Source organism: Myxocyprinus asiaticus, chromosome 11 (genome assembly GCF_019703515.2).
Source record: "Myxocyprinus asiaticus isolate MX2 ecotype Aquarium Trade chromosome 11, UBuf_Myxa_2, whole genome shotgun sequence".
In the NCBI taxonomy this organism is placed as follows: domain Eukaryota; kingdom Metazoa; phylum Chordata; class Actinopteri; order Cypriniformes; family Catostomidae; genus Myxocyprinus; species Myxocyprinus asiaticus.
In genome coordinates, this window is record NC_059354.1 from 35,403,810 (window position 1) to 35,423,692 (window position 19,883).

Consider the following 19,883-nt stretch of genomic DNA (forward strand, 5'->3'; position numbering starts at 1 on the left):
GGATGGCATGAGGTTGAGTAAATTATGAGAAACCTTTCATTTTTGGGTGAACTATTCATAATAGTTGTTAGGGTTGTGTTTGACCACTGTGGGAACATGCACTAATGCTGCCCTTCTGCTCTGTGTCCGTCTCAACAGTATCTTTGTTGTGCAGGGTTTTGGAAAGAGGGGGCATGGCTAATTAAACGGCTCAGTCTCTTGGAATTTAGTACGGCTAAAAGTGCGTACAGCTCCTTTTAAAGCAGCCTGTTGACCAGTCATTCTTATGGAATCTTACACCAGAAACACTTCACAAGGACGCATACACAAATGCAAGAGCTTGGCCAACACAACGCTAAAAAGCATGTTCAGCCAGACCACGTGTTAATGTTCCTTTTCTTGCGTCACTGTGGCAGTTGAGATTGCACCGCTATTTTTGGAAAGCAATAACATTGCACAAACTTGATCTTACTAGCAAGAAACTACTGCGTTCACGTACTTGCGTAGAGTATGTTTGGGCCTTTATAGAAAATTATTTATGCGAGTCATAAGTATTTTGAAGGCTACAGATTACATTACAACACTGTATGACAGAAGGCTGCTATTTGCAGTCCACAACAAATGAATGTTGAAGTTTTGTACTGTGTCTGTGTCATTAAATTTTTTTTATGGGTACTCCACAAGCTTTCAGTCACTTTTTGTTAAATTCACAACACATTTAATGTCTTCTGGTACATGTTTGAAAAGGATTCAGAACTTAATCTGTGCACAAACATTTTAAAAGGCTTACATTCCTTAACAGTGCTGGATGAGGTTGGAATAGAATGGCACACTAGATGAGATTTTTCATCTGAGTGGCACCCAGCAATCACAAGTCACTTAGCAGAATGCTCAAGCCAACAGCTGCCAAAACAAAGGCCATCTGTGCTGTTAGGAGAGTGAAACACGACCTGCCAATTAACGCTAGAACCATTTGGCTTGACAGCAGTAGGTTTGTATGTATTGACTGATCAAAGCCAAAAGCATTCTCATTTTAATGTTCTTTGATAAGCATTCTGAAACAATTTTTAATGCCTGTTTTGGATACTGAAATATTGCAAGTAGTACCTGTAATTAGGGTTAGTCAGAGAATCCTTGTGCAACACAAGATTTAGAAATGACAAAGAGCCATCTTTTTACACAACATAGTTATTGGCCAAGTGAACGTGTTTTCGGCAAACTCCTATTTGACATGCATAATTTCCGGTATACAAACAGAGTTCTTCTTTCAGGCTACAATAAGATTTCACACTTAATAACACCATTCAAAGCTCAACCATTTCCTTTTAACAAAATGAATATTGCACTTAAATAGTCTGAAGCACCAGCCATCTAGACTAGTCTTTTTATTTCTTAGATATCACTTTGTTTGCATGAGCTTCCCGGATGCAATTTACTCTCATATAGAGTAATCAGTAAGAAAAAAGTCTTATTAAAAAATAACAATGCCAAAAAACTGAACTAATAAAGAAATATTCTATTTTGTAACTTGTACAAATCTTAAATGCTCAAGTGCACTGTAGCAAAAACACTTTGCTCGGAGCGGTAGAGCTACTGATCATCCTCGTTCTCTTGTCCAGAGCCTTCCGAACGGTCACCCTCCACACGATCTGAGAAAAGTGAGAACAGGAAGAGAAGTCAATCATTGAATGGTAAAGTCTTTGGAAGTGGTAAAAACAAGTGATGGATGCATATATAGATCATCAACATACGACAAAAATCTAATCAACTTTCTTTGTTAGTTAACGTTAGTGGTTATTCAATTTAAATTCTGGGCTTTTTTCCTTCATTGAACTAAGGGACAGGACAGTGTAGAGCAACTGGAAAATACTGCGGGGAAGGAATCTGGAAATGACACCGGCTGGATCTGGACCTGCGCTCATACAAGAGCTCTAAAACCCCATGTTTCAAGCATTTGCACTACCCGTTTTTACCCAGCTAAATACATTGTTTTAAAAATCGTATGACCATTTAATATGCATAACTTAATTATTTGGATTTTTTTTTTTTTTTTACATCTTAAGTAGTGTTTAACCAATATGGGTTGTTTTTTTTAATGGCTGATCCGATATCTTGTGTGCAGTGTTAAATTAACAATTTACAATTTACAACATCACACAATATTTAATCCTAAAAACAAATCTGAAAACTAAAAATATGCTGTATTTATTGACAAGGTTGTCGGTAGATTATGGAATTGACACAAGAAATGACTACTGTTAATCGGCTGATGCTATCAGCCAATTTAAATCATTTACAGGTTTAACATCATGTTAAACAACTGAGTTTCAGTTTCTCCTGTGGGTTCTGTATAGCTTTGTACTATGCTGGTGTACTCTTGTAAAATGGTACTGCATCACTGCCAATTTTGCTGGCTTTTTTATGATAAATCTATTGTTTTTCCTCATTCCTAAAGGCGCTTTGGATAAACGCATCGGCTTAATGAATACACGTGAATGTGACTGTTGTTTGTTGGTTAGGATAAAATTAAGCAATACTTGTAAAGGAACATGAAGAAGGTCACCTGTTCTGATATGATTTAGTGATGCCAGCATTCTGAGCATAAAAGAAGCAGGGACGGTGATGGTGTTCCTCGTCTCCTCCAGCATTAACTCATTACGAGCAATCACCTAGATCAGAAATCACAAGTTTGGCAGCTGTTCACATGCAAAATGTATGTAAAGGGGAACTTTACATCTTTAGGGACAGATTGCTACTCCTAAATCTGCCTTAAATGCCTCGATGTAGTATATTTGCTTCTTTGTAAGGAGAAGAAATTCTACCAGCTCAAATGCGGACAACCACTGATCCAACAGTGCTTAGAGCTCAGGTGCCCTCTAGTGGGGATACTAATTGCATTTCAAAGCAAGAATAGGTCTGTGTGAAGAATCTAGACAGAAATTTACTCCCACTCATGTTGTTCCAGTAATGTATGACTTACTTTCTTCCGTGGAATACAAAAAGAGATGTGACAGAACGTTAGCGTCAGTCATCATTCACTTTCATTGTATACTGACTGAAGCTGTCATTCTGCCTAACATGTGTATTCCATCATAAAGGTTTGGAACAACATGAGAATGGGTAAATTTTTAGGTGAATTATCCCTTTGAACGTCACAGAATGAAAATTAATACCTCTTCAGCAAGTCCTTTGTTAAATGATGGAGACTGTTCTAAAGGTGACCACAGCTTGATGTCATAGTCAATTCCAGATGATGCAAGAACTGCAAAAAGACAATGTCAATGATCAATGCCAAAATATCTCAAAATAAAGCTTTTAATGGCTGTCTTTGTATTATTTTTATGTAAATTTTGTGCTCACTGGGGTCATAAGGGTGAGGCTGCAGGCAGTTGACCACGTGGTTGTCGGCCTCCAGTAGCATCAGGTGCTCTCCTGTGTGTCTGTCCCAAATGAAGATATGGCCACAGTCCGAGCCGCTCATCACAAAGTTGTTACCCCAGAAACACGACTCCTTAATCTACAGACACAGCCAGGTCAACAAGGGCAAGTTTCTGTGAACTGTTGCCTAAAAAAACATGACTGTGTATAAACTAAAACTTAAAGGAATAGTTCACCCAAAAATGAAAATTCTCTCATCATTTACTCACACTCATGCCATCCCAGATGTGTATGACTTTCTTTCTTCTGCTGAACACAAACAAAGGTTTTTAGAAGAATATCTCAGCTCTGTTAGTCCATACAATGCAAGTCAACAGGGTCCAAAACTTTGAAGCTCAAAAAGCATATAAAGGCAGCATAAAAGTAATCTATACAACTCAAGTGGTTAAATCCATGTCTTCAGAAGTGATATTATCCATCTTTTTCTTACGTCCCGTGATGCTTAGCGAGAAATATGGGCGTTTCTTCCGTTGTCAAGTTAACAGCTGTTGTTGCGGCGTACGTCCATTCATTCTTTCTTTGTGGTGTTGGGATTTTGAGAGCGTGTATGACTTCATATGGACATACATCAACCACTATATCAGTGTGTTACTGGACGATAACAAACTGCAAAAAAGTCAAAGACAAAGAGAGCGAATAAAACCGGCGCGCTGTTTCTCCCAGATGCTGTTGAGATTTTGTCTAAGCACAAATGCAACATTTTGAGCAAAATTATTGGTTGTTTTAGTGGAGTACCTGTGTTAGTTCAGCTTCAGATGTGCGTGCTTGTCATCTTGTCACCCTGCACGTTCATATCAGACAGACACACTGAGGAAGAGATGTGAAGTTCTCATGCTTGGGTATGTAATCGCTTTTGAAACAGAAAGTTGTCCGATCGGACGGTCATTTCCTTTTAAATCAGCACGTAAGTTTAAACATTTGTTCGGCAGGTGATTGACTGGTGAGAGGTGGTGCTTCGCTGCTGTCCGGGACGCATCAGGACGCCGTTTTAAACCTCAAATGTGATGTGGTTTTTAACTACCTCTGTATGTGTTTTTTGTGATCCAACAGCAAAAAATTTTGCACCCCATTTACAACTATATTTAGCGCTGACCTTTGCGATCGGATCATCCGAAATGCGTCTTATTACCAGCTATAAACAGGGTCTTAAAATGACTGCAGCCCGAGCTAGGGAATGCTGTAGAACGACCTCCGGTGGAAGTCCCACCCACATTCGTTTCCCCATTAAGATCCCCAGGAAAAAGGTGGATATCACTTCTGAAGACATGGATTTAACCACTTGAGCTGTATGGATTACTTTTATGCTGCCTTTATATGCTTTTTGAGCTTCAAAGGTTTGGACCCTGTTGACTTGCATTGTTTGGACCTACACTGTTTGGAGCTGAGATATTCCAAAAAAAAAATCATTTGTGTTCAGCAGAAGAAAGTAAGTCATACACATCTGGGATGGCATGAAGTTTGATTAAATGATGAGAATTTTTGTTTTTGGGTGAACTATTCCTTTAAGAGTAAGAACAACCAGCTCCTGCTGGTTTAGAGTTTTGACTACAGAAATAAAGTCCGATCCACTGTGCAGCTTATTCTGGCCGTGAATCGCCAACTTAGAAAGTAAGAGCCTTACTTTGCGAACACTTTGTAATGACTGTTTTTCCAGGTGGACAGATTGAAACCAGTACACCTTGACTCCTGAAAATTGCGTAAAGCCAGCAAATCAGATTGGAGCTTTTGATTTTGACAAGTGCTTTGCCAATTTTGTGTGCATTATGCAAAAACCGTTCCTTTGTGATGTCTAAGATGTCAGCGTACCATAGTCCTAGAGTTGCGGTGACCCTTGTACATCATCTTAACAGAGGGTCTCCTGATGTTCTGGGTCTCGCTCTCCTCCATCTCACGCCTCTCTTTTCTCCTGCGAAACAGCTCCTGGATGCGGGCCGCGGCAGAGCGTCTGTGAAAGAGAGAGCACATAGAATATCACACAATGTATACTGCAAAAAATCCATGTCCAATTATATTTAAAACACAACAACTCAATAGCAGTTCAACAGGATATTAGTCCAGGGTGCTTGAACTTCAAGGTTTCAAAATGTCTCTCAGCACTGTGCAAGACAGACATTATTTTGTTCAGTGAGTACATACAAATATGAAAATCTAAAGTGGATGTGTGCATTTTCTGAAGAAAATGTGAGTGGTGCTCACTCTTACAAAACTACCACGATGCTAGGGTTATTGGTGGTTAATAGGTGGTTGCTTACTGGCCCATATCAAAAGCCCAATCCCAAGTCTCTTTTATATTCATCTCCCTAATATGGCCTGGGTCCCTTGTATGGAACTATTTTTCCAGTTTTATTGTCTGCCAGTCAGATCTTAAAGTAATAGCACACCTCTCCTCAGTAAACCACACAATATGAGGTATCATTCATGTCTGCACATGTTGCTTGCCTCATCAAACACCACTACTAATTATATCTAAGGTAACTTACACATACATGCATGAAATTAATTTGTTCTGTTAATTTTGTAAATTAATTTGCCCAAAAGTGTAATTACCCACACATTTTGTACACTCTCAGGCAAAGCCAATAACTAAGTTAATAGGAAATACTACATAATAGAATGAATGGCATATTTTACACAAACACACCATAAACCAATAAAAACAATAGACTTTCAACATGGTTAATGACTAGTAAATGAATTCTGCACCCCTTGCAGTTAAATAATATTAGTGATCATCTTAGCAACGTCACAGTACCTGATCATCCTATCACCTACAGCTGATCCTCTGAAATTAAATCTAATGGGAAGAGTATAATTTTACTTACAACTGTCCATATCACTGCAAAGAACTTGTTTTAAATAAACATGCTTGTGTTTTGTGGAACTTCCCGTCTGTCATAACACAATTTAATGATTTGCATGGTTTTAAACGTTCATGAAATTAAACAAAGCTAGATTTTGACATGACGAGAGTCCATACCTCTGTCCCTGCCCTCCTCTATACCTGGCTGAAGGGATAAGGATGGGGTCATCATCGCTGTCATCAGAGTCCTGATTATTGCGAGAGGTTTGAGCAGGACCCTGACTGCCCTCTCCTGGGGTGTCGCTCCTCCTGCACCGATTGCTCAACACCTCCGAGCCTGCAGCCTGGAGTTCCTCTGTGGGACTAGCGGTGTCTTCAGGAGACAAAACCTCTGCTGGGCCCTGCACTGGCGTGTTGTCCTGAGAGCTGACAGAGGCTTTTTCCGTGCCACCGTCAGCAGATTTGCCCCCCTTGGGTGAGGGTTGACTCTTTGATGCTGGGCTTGAAGCTGCTTATGTGAGAGAGAGTGAAGTGAGCTGAAATAAGACACAACCTGTCATGCATTGGGGTTACTATAGGTCTCTAGCAGTGGGCACGTGGTTGTTGACTCACCCTGCTCTAAGCTTTCTCCTACAGGCTCTTCTCTGGTCTGGCTCTCACCAACTTCTACAGGTTTACGTCCACCACTGCTACCCTTGGAGCTAGATGCTGGACTGCACCTGTGCATAGTCACCAGCAAAGTTAATCATCTATTCTTAAAAATAAACATGGACCATTTTCACATTATGGGGTTTAGAATGTGAAAGTAAACTACAATGGAGTAAACTTCTATAGATGTGAAAAGGAGACCACAGCAAATATTATTTTTGTATTCCTATTTGCACCATCAGCAAAACAAAAATTCCACTATTAAATTTCCACGACTTTCCAACAGAGGGAACAAAAATAGAAAGAGATGGATTACAACAGTCTAAAGAGTATATATATATTATATATATATATATATATATATATATATATATATATATATATATATATATATATATATATACATACATACACACACACACACCAAAAGAAAGATGCCCAGGGTGCCTGCTCATCTGCGTGAACGTGCCTTAGGCATGCTGCATGGAGGAATGAGGACTGCAGATGTGGCCAGGGCAATAAATTGCAATGTCCGTACTGTGAGACGCCTAAGACAGTGCTACAGGAAGGACAGCCGATCGTCCTCGCAGTGGCAGACTACATGTAACAACACCTGCACAGGATCGGTACATCCGAATATCACACCTGCGGGACAGGTACAGGATGGCAACAATAACTGCCCGAGTTACACCAGGAATGCACAATCCCTACCTCAGTGCTCAGACTGTCCGCAATGGGCTGAGAGAGGCTGGACTGAGGGCTTGTAGGCCTGTTGTAAGGCAGGTCCTTACCATACATCCCCGGCAACAATGTCGCCTATGGGCACAAACCCACCTTCGCTGGACCAGACAGGACTGGCAAAAAGTGCTCTTCACTGACGAGTCGTGGTTTTGTCTCACCAGGGGTGATGGTCGGACTCGCGTTTATTGTTGAAGGAATGAGCGTTACACTGAGGTCTGTACTCTGGAGCGGGATCGATTTGGAGGTGGAGGGTCCATCATGGTCTGGGGTGGTGTGTCACAGCATCATCGGACAGAGTTTGTTGTCATTGCAGGCAATCTCAAAACTGTGCGTTACAGGGAAGACATCCTCCCTCATGTGGCTCATCCTGACATGACCCTCCAGCATGACAATGCCACCAGCCATACTGCTCATTCTGTGCGTGATTTCCTGCAAGACAGGGAATGTCAGTGTTCTGCCATGGCCAGTGAAGAGCCCGGATCTCAATCCCATTGAGCACGTCTGGGACCAGTTGGAATGGAGGGTGAGGGCTACGGCCATTCCCCCCAGAAATGTCCGGGAACTTGCAAGTGTATTGGTGGAAGAGTGGGGTAACACCTCACAGCAAGAACTGGCAAATCTGGTGCAGTCCATGAAGAGGAGATGCACTGCAGTACTTAATGCAGCTGGTGGCCACACCAGATACTGACTGTTACTTTTGTTCAGGGACACATTATTCAATTTCTGTTAGTCACATGTCTGTGAAACTTGTTCAGTTTATGTCTTAGTTATTGAATCTTTTTATGTTCATACAAATATTTACACATGTTAAGTTTGCTGAAAATAAAAGCAGTTGAAATTGAGAGGACGTTTCTTTTTTCCTGAGTTTATATATATATATATATACACACACACACACACACACACACACTGGTGGCCAAAAGTTTCGAATAATGTACAGATTTTGCTCTTATGGAAAGAAATTGGTACTTTTATTCACCAAAGTGGCATTCAACTGATCACAATGTATAGTAAGGACATTAATAACATGAAAAATGACTATTACAATATGAAAAAAATATTCAGAACTTCTTAAACTACTTCAACGCATTCTCAAAAAATCCTCCACGTGCAGCAATGACAGCTTTGCAGATTCCTTGGCATTCTAGCAGTCAGTTTGTCCAGATACTGTTATGGATGTTAAGATCCATTACATTCTTTTCCAATTATCTGTTGTCCAATGTCTGTGTTTCTTTGCCCCCATTTTTTACTACTTGGTAGGAGAGGGGGAAAAAACTAAGATTTTGGGGTAATTTTAGATGCAGTCTTAAAATGTAACATTAGCGGTCAGGCCATAGGATGTTATTTATTTATAGGCTGGGTTTGACTTTATAGACCTCTAATATTAGTACATCTGTCAACACAGTGGTTACTGTAAACAACAACAACAAAAAAAAAAACAACAACAATGCATGGAAAAATGTGTCTCTAAACACTGCACATTACAATGTGCAAACTAGAATGGGTTCAAGACACATGACTTGAAAGTAAGGCTCTTTAGAGGCAATAAGTGAGCCGAGGTCAAGGCTGATTCTCGGGTCACTCACCACTCATCCGTGAAGTCTAGTTTGATGGTGCTGGTGGTGGTGCCTTCAGTGCTGTAGTGCAGACTAAGGACCGGTTCTGCTGTGCCCAGTCGCCCAGGCCCTGGAGGAGTGCTGCGACTTCCACTGCTGTTGCCAGGGCTTGTGCCAAGTGAAGGTGCTGATGTGGATGGCATGCTTTCTGTAGTCTCTGGGGAAACTGCACTCTGATCACTGATTACACTTCCTGTTGCTTTTGCACCTCCTGGAGAGAGTAGAGAGAGGAAATGTGTAAGGGTCACGGTCACTGAACACCTTAATAAAGGGATCTAAAACCAATCCTTTCCGTTTTGTAAAGGAAACATTTAAAAGTACATTTCAGTAAAATTTTAAAAAGAAATCAGACTGTGTCTTTAAGTGTATAATTTGCATTGTGGCATCTCAAGCTAAATTACATATACTGAGTGTGTGTGTGTGTGTGTGTTGAAGGTTATGGCTCTCTATCATTAGCATCCAAGAAGAGTCAACAATATGACTTTTCTATAAATAGCAGAAAGAATTTAACTGTTTTTTCCTGTGTATTTTAAGTGATGACATGAACACAATGTTATTATTATTTATTTTGCCTTTTAATGACAGAGTTAGTGGAGAGGAGACAGGAAATGGAATTGGGAAAGGACCTCACGAGTTGGGATTCGAACTCGGGTCACCCGTGATGCATCAACACCACATGTCATGAGCGCAGCCTGCTAGGCTACGGCTCTGACAGAATGTTATGTTTGATGAATTTGTAAAGCATGAAAAATAAAAAATTATGAATGTTAAATGATAGTAGAACTTGGCTCCTCTACAAAACTCAAATGATATCACATACTACTGATCTAGTGTGAATGGGAAAACCAATCCACATTTTATCATGGCAAAATGTAAACATTGTAGTATACAGTACACACAAAATATATGTGGCAAAGAGTCTTGCGTTTATGGAAATCATGCACCAAACAATTTGATCACAGCAGGGGAAAGATCAACAACAGCAAGCAGGAAATTCAAAGCAAAGGGATTTTGCACAATGCAAGTAAACGAGAATTCATTTGAGATTAATATTTCTTTGAACATCTTCTGAAGGGTAAACTGTGCAGACAGAAGTATATGGACACAATACCAATGGGCATGCAATACAGAGGACTATCATAAATATCTTGAAAAATCAAGATTTTCTATGGTTCTTAGTCATCTTTTGATATCACAAAGCAGAGTAGCAAGATAATGATTAAGGGGACATATCATACTTTTGTTTTACATTTTTTTCCCTGAGATCCACTTTGTTGTGCCAAAAACACTCGTAATTTATTTTTCCATGTACTTTTTTTTTTTTAACTGTAATTTCTCCTCCCTGCCCAGTAGGTGGCAATATGTTTGAAGAATGCAAATCGCCAAAAACAAAAGAATGTGGAAGTGAAAGTGAAATTGGAGATTTATAGTAAAAAAGGACTTAAATATTGATCTGTTTCTCACCCACACCTATCATATCGCTTCTGAAGATATGAATTTAACCACTGGAGTTGTATGGATTACTTCTATGTTTCCTTTATGTGCTTTTTGGAGCTTCAAAGTTCTGGTCACCATTCACTAGCATTGAATGGACCAACAAAGCTGAGATGTTCTTCTAAAAACATTTGTGTTCAGCAGGAGAAAGAAATTCGTTCACATCTAGGATGGCATTTTTGGGTGAACTATTCCTTTAAAATAAACATCAGCCACTCTGTCCTAACTTTGGGATTCTTCTGAAGGATATTCAGAGTGGCAGGTGCTACACATTGCAGTAGGTTTGAACTTTACCATTAGTTCTTATGGTGTTTAGAAATAAAAGTATCTATGTTAGCTACTCCTTGTTACCTCAACATATCTGGATGGGCCAACTAAAGCATGTTTTTAAAGCAAAATGAAATTAAAAGATTTCAAAAGATCACAGAATAAACCAATTTCTTATTATATGACCCCTTTAAGCATTCTGATGTTACAAAACAGACATTAGTCATTAAATGAATTCATCATCAGTGAATTCATTAAGTGGAGAGTAGAAACATGATGGGAACAAAAGATCATGTGGTCATGTGATCCTGTGTACAAGATTAGGCCTATGTGTTATTGAAATTATTAAAAATAAGCTGAATTGGGGGGCCTGGGTAGCTCAGCGAGTATTGACGCTGACTACCACCCCTGGAGTCGCGAGTTCGAATCCAGGGTGTGTTGAGTGACTCCAGCCAGGTCTCCTAAGCAAACAAATTGGCCCGGTTGCTTGGGAGGGTAGAGTCACATGGGGTAACCTCCTTGTGGTCGCGATTAGGGGTTCTCGCTCTCAATGGGGCATGTGGTAAGTTGTGCGTGGATCACGAAGGGTAGCATGAGCCTCCACATGCGGAGTCTCTACGGTGTCATGCACAACGAGCCACGTGATAAGATGCGCGGATTGGCGGTCTTAGAAGCGAAGGCAACTGAGACTAGTCCTCCGCCACCCGGATTGAGGTGAGTAACGAGGACCTACTAAGTAGTGAGAACTGGGCATTCCAAATTGGGAGAAAAAGGGATAAAATAATAATAATAATAAATAATAAGCTGAATTTATCCCCAAGATGGAGAAGATGTGGCAAAAGAGTATGTCCATTGCCTGATGACACTTCAAAGAAAGCCAAAAGCCTCTATTTTTCTGAAGATTCTCACTTTACTTAGAAGCACATCTGCAGAGTCATCCTAAGAGGACTGAGTAAATGAGCCATTCCAATCATGGATGCACAGAGTACAGACAAGGGGGTGAAAGAAAATGAGGAAAAAGGAAGGAAAAAGATCAAAGAACACGCACCCTGCTCCTCATCTAGAGTCATGGATCCGAGCTGTTTGTTTACCACAGACGAGGGAGAACCTGAAACAAAAACAAGATGTACTGAACAACTAAAGTAACAACAAAGCCAGGATTACAGAAAACACACTGCAGCGCAGGCAGGGTACAAGACCTTCCCACTGCAAACTCAAAGCCACCTCCGTAAAGATGACTGAAAGAGGCTTATTTCTGAGTTCAAGATGCAAAGCCAAGGGTTACAGGTTGAGTTGGCTGCTCCTCAAAACCTGTGAATTGACATCTGGGAGGTAAGCAAATAAAAGGGCAGAATCTACAAAGAACAAACTGATGCAAATGCTTTTTTTTTTTTTTTTTTTAATGCAAGCGGAATAAACAATCACTTCAATTGTGAAGTCACAATAATTCAGGGGTTGAGGGAGATAGTGGTAGGAGAAATTCTAGAGATTCCAGCCTTCCTAAATTGTGACAGCATCCTGTCAAATAATGAAACACTGCAAATCTGTTTGAGTCAAAGCTGTGGAGAACCCTTCATCTGAAACAGAATTCACAGCTATTCTTGGAAACACAGTCCACTGTCTTACGTCTGGTTGTTTGCATTACTAATGGGAAACACTATTTGCTCTCCTCTCCAATTCTTACTGTGTAAAACAAGATTAACTTAATAAGAACAATGTGAATGGTAATATTAGAACTCAAATATCAATAAACTTTTATGAAGAGCTTCATGTAAGTTTACAGTATGTGAACGCATAGTCACACATCACAGAGGGCTTTTAGAAGCATGAGAAGAGAATATTTGAGACAAACAAGAGAAATATTGAAGGTCTTAAGTGCAAAAACCATAACACAAAAACAGCCAATATTTGAAAGTCTACCTAACAGTGCAAACCAATTTCTTCAGTGATTGTGTGGTTGCATTCCAGGTGAACAGATTGCAGTATGTGCATGTTAAACAACGGAGCTCTACTTCAAAATCTAGAAAACTGCCTCACTGTCTCCATTGGCAGCTAACTTCAAAGGCCCTGCCCTCGATGGTGTGCTTGATGTGGATGCACATGAAGTCCATTTGTCCCATCTCTCATATTATGATTCAGAAAGGTGCTCATGACAGTCCCCTTTGCTGTCACCATGTGCGCTCCTTGCACCCTTTTGCCAAGCCCACACTGGTGCAGACTTCACAGCGGGGTAATACCCCACAATCCTTGTGCCATTGCATCACTAAAGTTTAGACTCTGAGTCTGAGGCTAGGCCTTATAGCATCATTTGGGACAGGTCCTTCAGGCAGCTTTGAAATGAACTCCATAAGCAACTGATCTTAGATGCATCAACTTTGTTAAGCGCAACATAAACACTAAAGTTCACAAATGACGTTAGCATGTTGCTAAGCTAATAACTCAATACTAAACAACAAACACATTTTACACAAATGTTTGGAGAAATAGTTTTAATTACATGGAATTATTTTCTATTGATATATTTCAGCACTGAATAAAATGTATTTAAGCTCTGAATTAAATTATTCATAATTGACTTTTTTTCTTGACATTTGCCATCTTGGATGAAAATTATCATTGAAAAACCAATTTAATATTATTCTGAAAATAAATGTCTGTGGTGGTGAAGGCCTTAGACACAGGGCCAGCTCTGGCCATTAAGAGGCACTAGGCAAATTTTATGTTGCATTTTATATTATGGAGGCCCATACAGGAGGAGCTGGAGAGGGGAGGAGCTGTCACAGTGGAGGAGGAGCCTGAGGAGTAGACAGATTTGGGGAGAGGCTCTGCAGATGCAGCAGGGGCAGAGGGATGTTAAGGGTTTTACATACAGCAACTAAAACATAAGAGAGTGCAAAATAATCAATCCCATATCCATAAAACATACAGTTGAAGTCAGAAGTTTACATAAACCTTAGCCAAATACATTTAAACTCAGTTTTTCACAATTCCTGACATAATCGTAGAAAACATTCCCTGTCTTTGGTCAGTTAGAATCACTATTTTATTTTAAGAGTGTGAAATGTCAGGATAATAAACTCAGCAAAAAAAGAAACGTCCTCTCACTTTCAACTGCTTTTATTTTCAGCAAATTTTTATTTTTTTGTGATTAACATTAACATTTGAAAAATTGATTTTTCAAAACAAAGAAAAACAAAACATATATACAATGACTCAACATTAACTCCCACTACTTCCCCTCCCCAATCAAGAACCCCACCCGACATCAAACGAACATCCCAGTGGTCTTACATAAGTACACACATATACAGAGAATAAAATTATAAAAAAATAATAATAATAAATAAAATAAAAAATGTATAATATATATAATATATATATATATATATATACACACACACACACACATATACACACACACGCACACACAGATATACATACACATACATACACACACACACACACATTATATATATATATATATATATATATATATATATATATATATATATATATATATATATATATATATATATATATATATATTACACACACACATACATACATACATACATACATACATACATACATACATACATACATACATATAATAAACATACAACTCTAAACTATACCTCTCTCTCCACAGACCCACTCCGAGAGCCCCCCAAAAACATCAAATATCTACCCCATTTCCCAATAAAAGAATCCCATATCCCCAGCCTTTTACACGTTACCTCTTTGAAGGCTGCCACCCTTCCCATCTCCTCGCATCACTCACGAATTGAGGATGCTCCCACCGACTTCCAACCCCTTAAAACAATCTGCCTGCCTATCATCGCACTGGTGAGGACCCAATTGTTTATGTATTTGTCACCTACATCGATGACCGCCCCATCACCCAAAACACAGAGTCTGGGGCAAAACGAAATCCGAATGCCCAACACGTCTCACACAACACTCTGTACCTTCAACCAAAATTCCTGAATCTCAGCACACCACCGAAAAACATGGGCCATGTCTCCATCCTCTGACTGGCATCGCCAGCAGGTGGGTGTGTCTTTAAGACCAAGCCTATACAATTTAGAGGGGTCCAACAGAACCAATGTAAAATCTTGAATTGTATAAGGCGCACCCTTGCATCTCTCGATGCAGTTTTTTATGTTTTTTTAAATCCTAGCCCATTCTCCCTCCTCCAATTCCAGGTTTAAATCTTTCTCCCATAATCTCTTGAGAGTGTTTGAGACTCCGTCCCCCAGACTCTGAATTAATAAGGAGTAATACACTGATGCCTCATGGCCCTTTCCAAAAGCAGAAATCAACTCTCCTAGAGTATCTGCTGCTTTAGAGGGGTGTATGCTATTCCCAAAATAGTACAGAGCAAATGGCGTAACTGAAGATACCTAAAAAAACTGAGATCTGGGGATCCCGAAATATTGAACCAAATTTTCAAAGGATCTCATAACACTGCTCTCATAAAGATCACCGAGTGTAACCCCCCTTGCAATCCACTCTGACCAACAAAAAGAGGACTTATTAATGCATAGTTTGGGGTTTAGCCATAGGCTCGAGGCAACATTTAGGTAAATATCTGAATTAAACACTCTGGACACTTCTGTCCATACTGAGTGCAAATGTGAAATAACGGGGTGTGATTTAACTTCTCTATTTAGTTTGATGGAATGGCTTTGCAATGGAAAAATAGGGGCAAGAAGTTCTTGTTCAATGCAGAACCAGGGAGGGGCTCTTCAGGTGGAAGTGACCAATGAGCCAAATGTCTGAGACCGAATGTATAATAATAAAACAAATTCTTGGGTAGGCCTAGCCCACCTTTGTCAATCGGCCTATGTAACTTATTGAAATGTAGTCTGGGGCACTTACCACTCCAAATGAAAGACTTCGCTATGCTCTCAAATTGCTTGAAATAAGAGAGGGGGACATCTACCGGGAGAGACTGTAGCAAGTAGTTACATTTTGGAATACAGTTCATTTTAATAACATTAACCTTCCCAGTCATCGATAAATGTAATGAAGCTCACCTGTCTACATCGCTCGAAAAACTTTTTATTAAAGGGTCAAAATTAACTAACTAAATCAGACAAATTTGTCGGGAATAAAATGCCCAAATACTAAATGCCCTGTTTGGGCCACTGGAAGGCGCCTGGCTGGAAGGCCGTTATTGGACAGAACGCTGTTAAAGCCAAAGCTTCGGATTTAGACCAGTTGACTTTGTATCCTGAGAATTTGGAAAAGGAATGAATAATTAATAAGGCATAGATTTAGTAGGGTCAGAGATGAATAATAAAATATCATCTGCATAAAGCAGAAGCTTATGCGCCATGCCTCCCACCGTCACCCCTGGAAAATCATCCTCCTTTCATATCGCGGCTGCTAATGGTTCCAGGGCAAGACAGAACAATAATGGGGAAAGAGGGCAACCCTGACGGGTGCCCCTATCCAGAGTAAAATAATCTGAAATTAATCCATTTGTTTGTACCGCTGCTACAGGGTGTCTATAAAGTAACTTGATCCAACCAATAAACGTACTCCCGAACCCATACATTTCCAAAATCTTAAAGATAATCCCATTCTACCATATCAAATGCCTTTTCGGCATCAAGTGAGATGGCAGCGACCGGAGTCTGATCATTCGCCACTGACCACATGATATTGATGAAATGCCTAATATTATCAGAAGAGCTACGACCCCCAATAAACCCCACCTGATCTATATGTATAAGAGATGTCATAACTTTACTTAATCGGTTAGCCATCTAGCTGGATCAGGGAAATTGGACGGTAACTTTTACACTCTTTTGGATCTTTGTCTTTTTTTTAAATCAGACTGATCCGGGCTTGTGTCATGGTTGGCGGAAGCTTCCCATTCTTTAATGATTCAGAATAGACTTCTAACAAAAGTGGAGCCAGTTCTGTAGCATAAGATCTAAAAACATTCAGCGGCAAAACCATCTGGCCCCGGAGCCTTGCCTGTAGGTAAGGACTTAATTACCTCGTCAAGTTTCTCCAGGGTTATCTCAGAAGAGTCAAGAGAATTTTTTTGCTCATTTGTCAGTTTAGGGAGTTCTAATGGTTCCACAAAGTTTCTAATATCTTCATCAGTAGATGAAGACATGGAACTATAGAGATCAAGATAGAATTCTTTAAAAGGCATTATTAATATTTTATGTCGTATTAATCAGACGACATTCGGTGCTTCAGCTCTGCCTCGGCACTTTTAATATTTCCTTCCAACTCCGCAAGTTCTCGTGCTTTGGATTTTTTGGTGAATGAGGCATACTGTATGATCCTACCCCTAAGAACAGCCTTAAGTGCCTCCCAAGCCATGCCCACAGATGATACTGAGGACCAGTTGGTCTCCATATAGACACCGATTTCAGTCTTTAACATTTGTTGGAAATCAGGATTTTGCAAAAGGGATACATTAAAGTGCCAACTATATGATTTCTTTTTGTCTGTATGTGGCAACATCTCTAAGTTCACAAGGGCGTGATCTGAGACTAAGATGTTTCCAATTGAGCAATCCACAACAGATGAAATGAGGGACATAGATATATATTAAAAAAAATCTATTCTAGAGTAAATCTTATGAACTGATGAAAAAAAATGTATAATCCCTACCAGATGGGTTCAAAAGTCGCCAGATATCTGCAAGACCAAGATTTTTGCACATCAGTGTCAGTGTTGCTCTAGGGGGGGCTTGCACACTTTTGCTTCACTATGATCAAGGACTGAGTCCATCAAAAGATTAAAGTCTCCTCCCAATATTATGTCATAAGGGGTGCCAGCAGCTTGCAACACCCCATCAAGATCTATAAAAAAGCCCTGATCATCAGCGTTAGGGGCGTAAATATTAGCCAAAATCAACCTTTGTCCCTGAATTTCTCCTAAAACAACAAGTCTTCCTAATTTATCTTTAATATGTTTGAGACATTTGAATTGTAGATGCTTATTTATCATTGTAATGACTCCCCTGCTCTTACTTGAACCAGCACTAAAGAAAACATGTCCACCCCATATCTTACCAAATGTTTCAGCTTCCTGCGGGGAAAGATGTGTTTCTTGAAGAAACACAATATCATATTTCTTACGTTTAAGAAAATAAATAACCTTCCTTCTTTTTATAGGGTGCCCCAGCCATTCACATTCCATGTGGAGAGAGACAACTTATTCATATTAACATTTGACATAGATATAATAAAATAAAATAAAAATTGTGTCAAAAACAAAATTACACAGACCACATTCCCCATTAATGCAACAATCAAACCCCAAACTTCCCCCCGAACAAAACAAACAGAAAAAAGAAAAACGTGCGCATTAACCCCGTGCCCGACAGCGCCAACCGGCATCAATCCCTCAAAACTCAAAGAGTCCATGTATGCCTACGAGAACCCCCGCGACAACTTTTGTGAGGCAAAATTACATAACAGAAAATACTTTGTAAAACTGACCCCAGCCAACAGGCAGAATAACAGAAAAAACATATAGATTCATTCACAGAACTGTCTCAAAGGTGTGTTCCTCCACAAAATAAACTCCAGCTAATATAAAGCCATTCAGTTTCCTTGGACAGACAAACAATTGTTCAGTGAGCTGGCTGTTATGAGTGCAGCAGATGAGGTAATCATTCTACTGTCCCTTAAAAATACTCCACAAAAACAAACTCCAGCCAACAGGAGGCATAAGCACAAAGAACAAACAGATTTATCCACAACTGTCCCGAAGTAGTGTAATTCCACAAAACAATCTCCAGCCACTAGGCGGAGCCAGCACAAAAAACAAAACCGGCATCCCGGTTCCTCGGATGATCAAGAGCCAAACTAATTCGGCCACGCATAATTAAAAAAAAGAAACACCATAACTTACTCAGCCCATCAACTTTATAAAAGACGTCCTTTATGTGAGCATGTAGATATTTTGCGGTCATCCATAGTGTCCATTCTCGATCTGGCCGGGAACTTCAGTGTAAAAAAAAAAAAATCTTCCGTCAATGCAAAAGTTTCTTGGAGTCATGCCACAAAACAAACTCCAGCCGCTAGGCGGAGCCAATGCAAAAAGAAACAAAAATGGCACCCAGATTTTTCAGATAATAGAGTTCCTCAACCACGAGGCAGTCCACTAATATAAGAAACATCAAATGGCTTACTCCAATGTATTTATGAAGGAGAGTGCCTGTTTTGGACATGTAAATACTTTGCGACCATTCTTCGTTTCTATTCTCAGTTTGGCCGGGAACATCAATGCAAAAGCGATCTTCTGTTGGTGTAAGAGTTTCTTGCATTCCCTAAACCGATCGTGTTTCTCTCTTGTCGAATTCGCAAAGTCCGGGAACAAGAAAATATTTTGGTTCTTCCAAGAAAGCTTCCCTTTGCTCCCCGCCTGGCGCAACACAAGATCTTTATCGGGTGATTTCAGAAATTTGGCCAGAATCGATCGGGGCCTGTCTCCCTCAGCAGATCTTCGTGCCGGGACTCTGTGAGCTCGCTCGATTTCCAGTTTATGGCCCGTTATGTCGAGCAGACTCGGGAAGAGCTCGTCCAGAAATTTCACCATATCTCTGCCCTCTTCATGCTCAGGAATTCCAACAATTCGTATGTTATTCCTTCGGCTCATATTTTTGAAATATTCCAGTTTTTCCTAAATCAATTCCAAATCTGTTTTAGACACGGGCGGATTAGCGATTAATTCCCTTTCCGATGCCTCAAGATAATCTATCCGTTTTTCAACTTCTGTCACTCTTGTAAACAACTCAGAGAATTTTGTTTCCATCACCGTAATCGATCGCCGTATTACAGCAAGATCCTCCAAGTCAGCAACAACCTTCGTCAGCATCACCGAGATGTTGGACAGTTGACGCTGAATTTCATCTCCCGACGCGC

At 40.0% G+C, this 19,883-nt stretch overlaps 1 protein-coding gene across 8 annotated transcripts in view; it reads right to left on the reverse strand.

Moving 5' to 3' along the window:
• Positions 1 to 674: 674 nt before the first annotated feature.
• The window catches only part of LOC127448539 (DDB1- and CUL4-associated factor 6-like), a 51,315-nt gene continuing 32,106 nt past the window's right edge, over positions 675 to 19,883 (reverse strand). For 2 of the 8 annotated variants that reach the window (XM_051711161.1, XM_051711167.1), the window contains 10 exons: positions 12,032 to 12,091; positions 9,193 to 9,433; positions 6,830 to 6,936; positions 6,395 to 6,728; positions 6,170 to 6,211; positions 5,224 to 5,362; positions 3,340 to 3,496; positions 3,153 to 3,241; positions 2,543 to 2,648; positions 675 to 1,628 (listed from right to left, as the gene is read on the reverse strand). In XM_051711161.1, coding sequence (XP_051567121.1) covers positions 1,570 to 1,628; positions 2,543 to 2,648; positions 3,153 to 3,241; positions 3,340 to 3,496; positions 5,224 to 5,362; positions 6,170 to 6,211; positions 6,395 to 6,728; positions 6,830 to 6,936; positions 9,193 to 9,433; positions 12,032 to 12,091 — 1,334 coding nt within the window. In that variant the 3' untranslated portion in view covers positions 675 to 1,569. The remainder of the gene's footprint in view (positions 1,629 to 2,542; positions 2,649 to 3,152; positions 3,242 to 3,339; positions 3,497 to 5,223; positions 5,363 to 6,169; positions 6,212 to 6,394; positions 6,729 to 6,829; positions 6,937 to 9,192; positions 9,434 to 12,031; positions 12,092 to 19,883) is intronic. The other 6 variants (XM_051711165.1, XM_051711168.1, XM_051711163.1 and 3 more) reach the window with 5 other exon arrangements.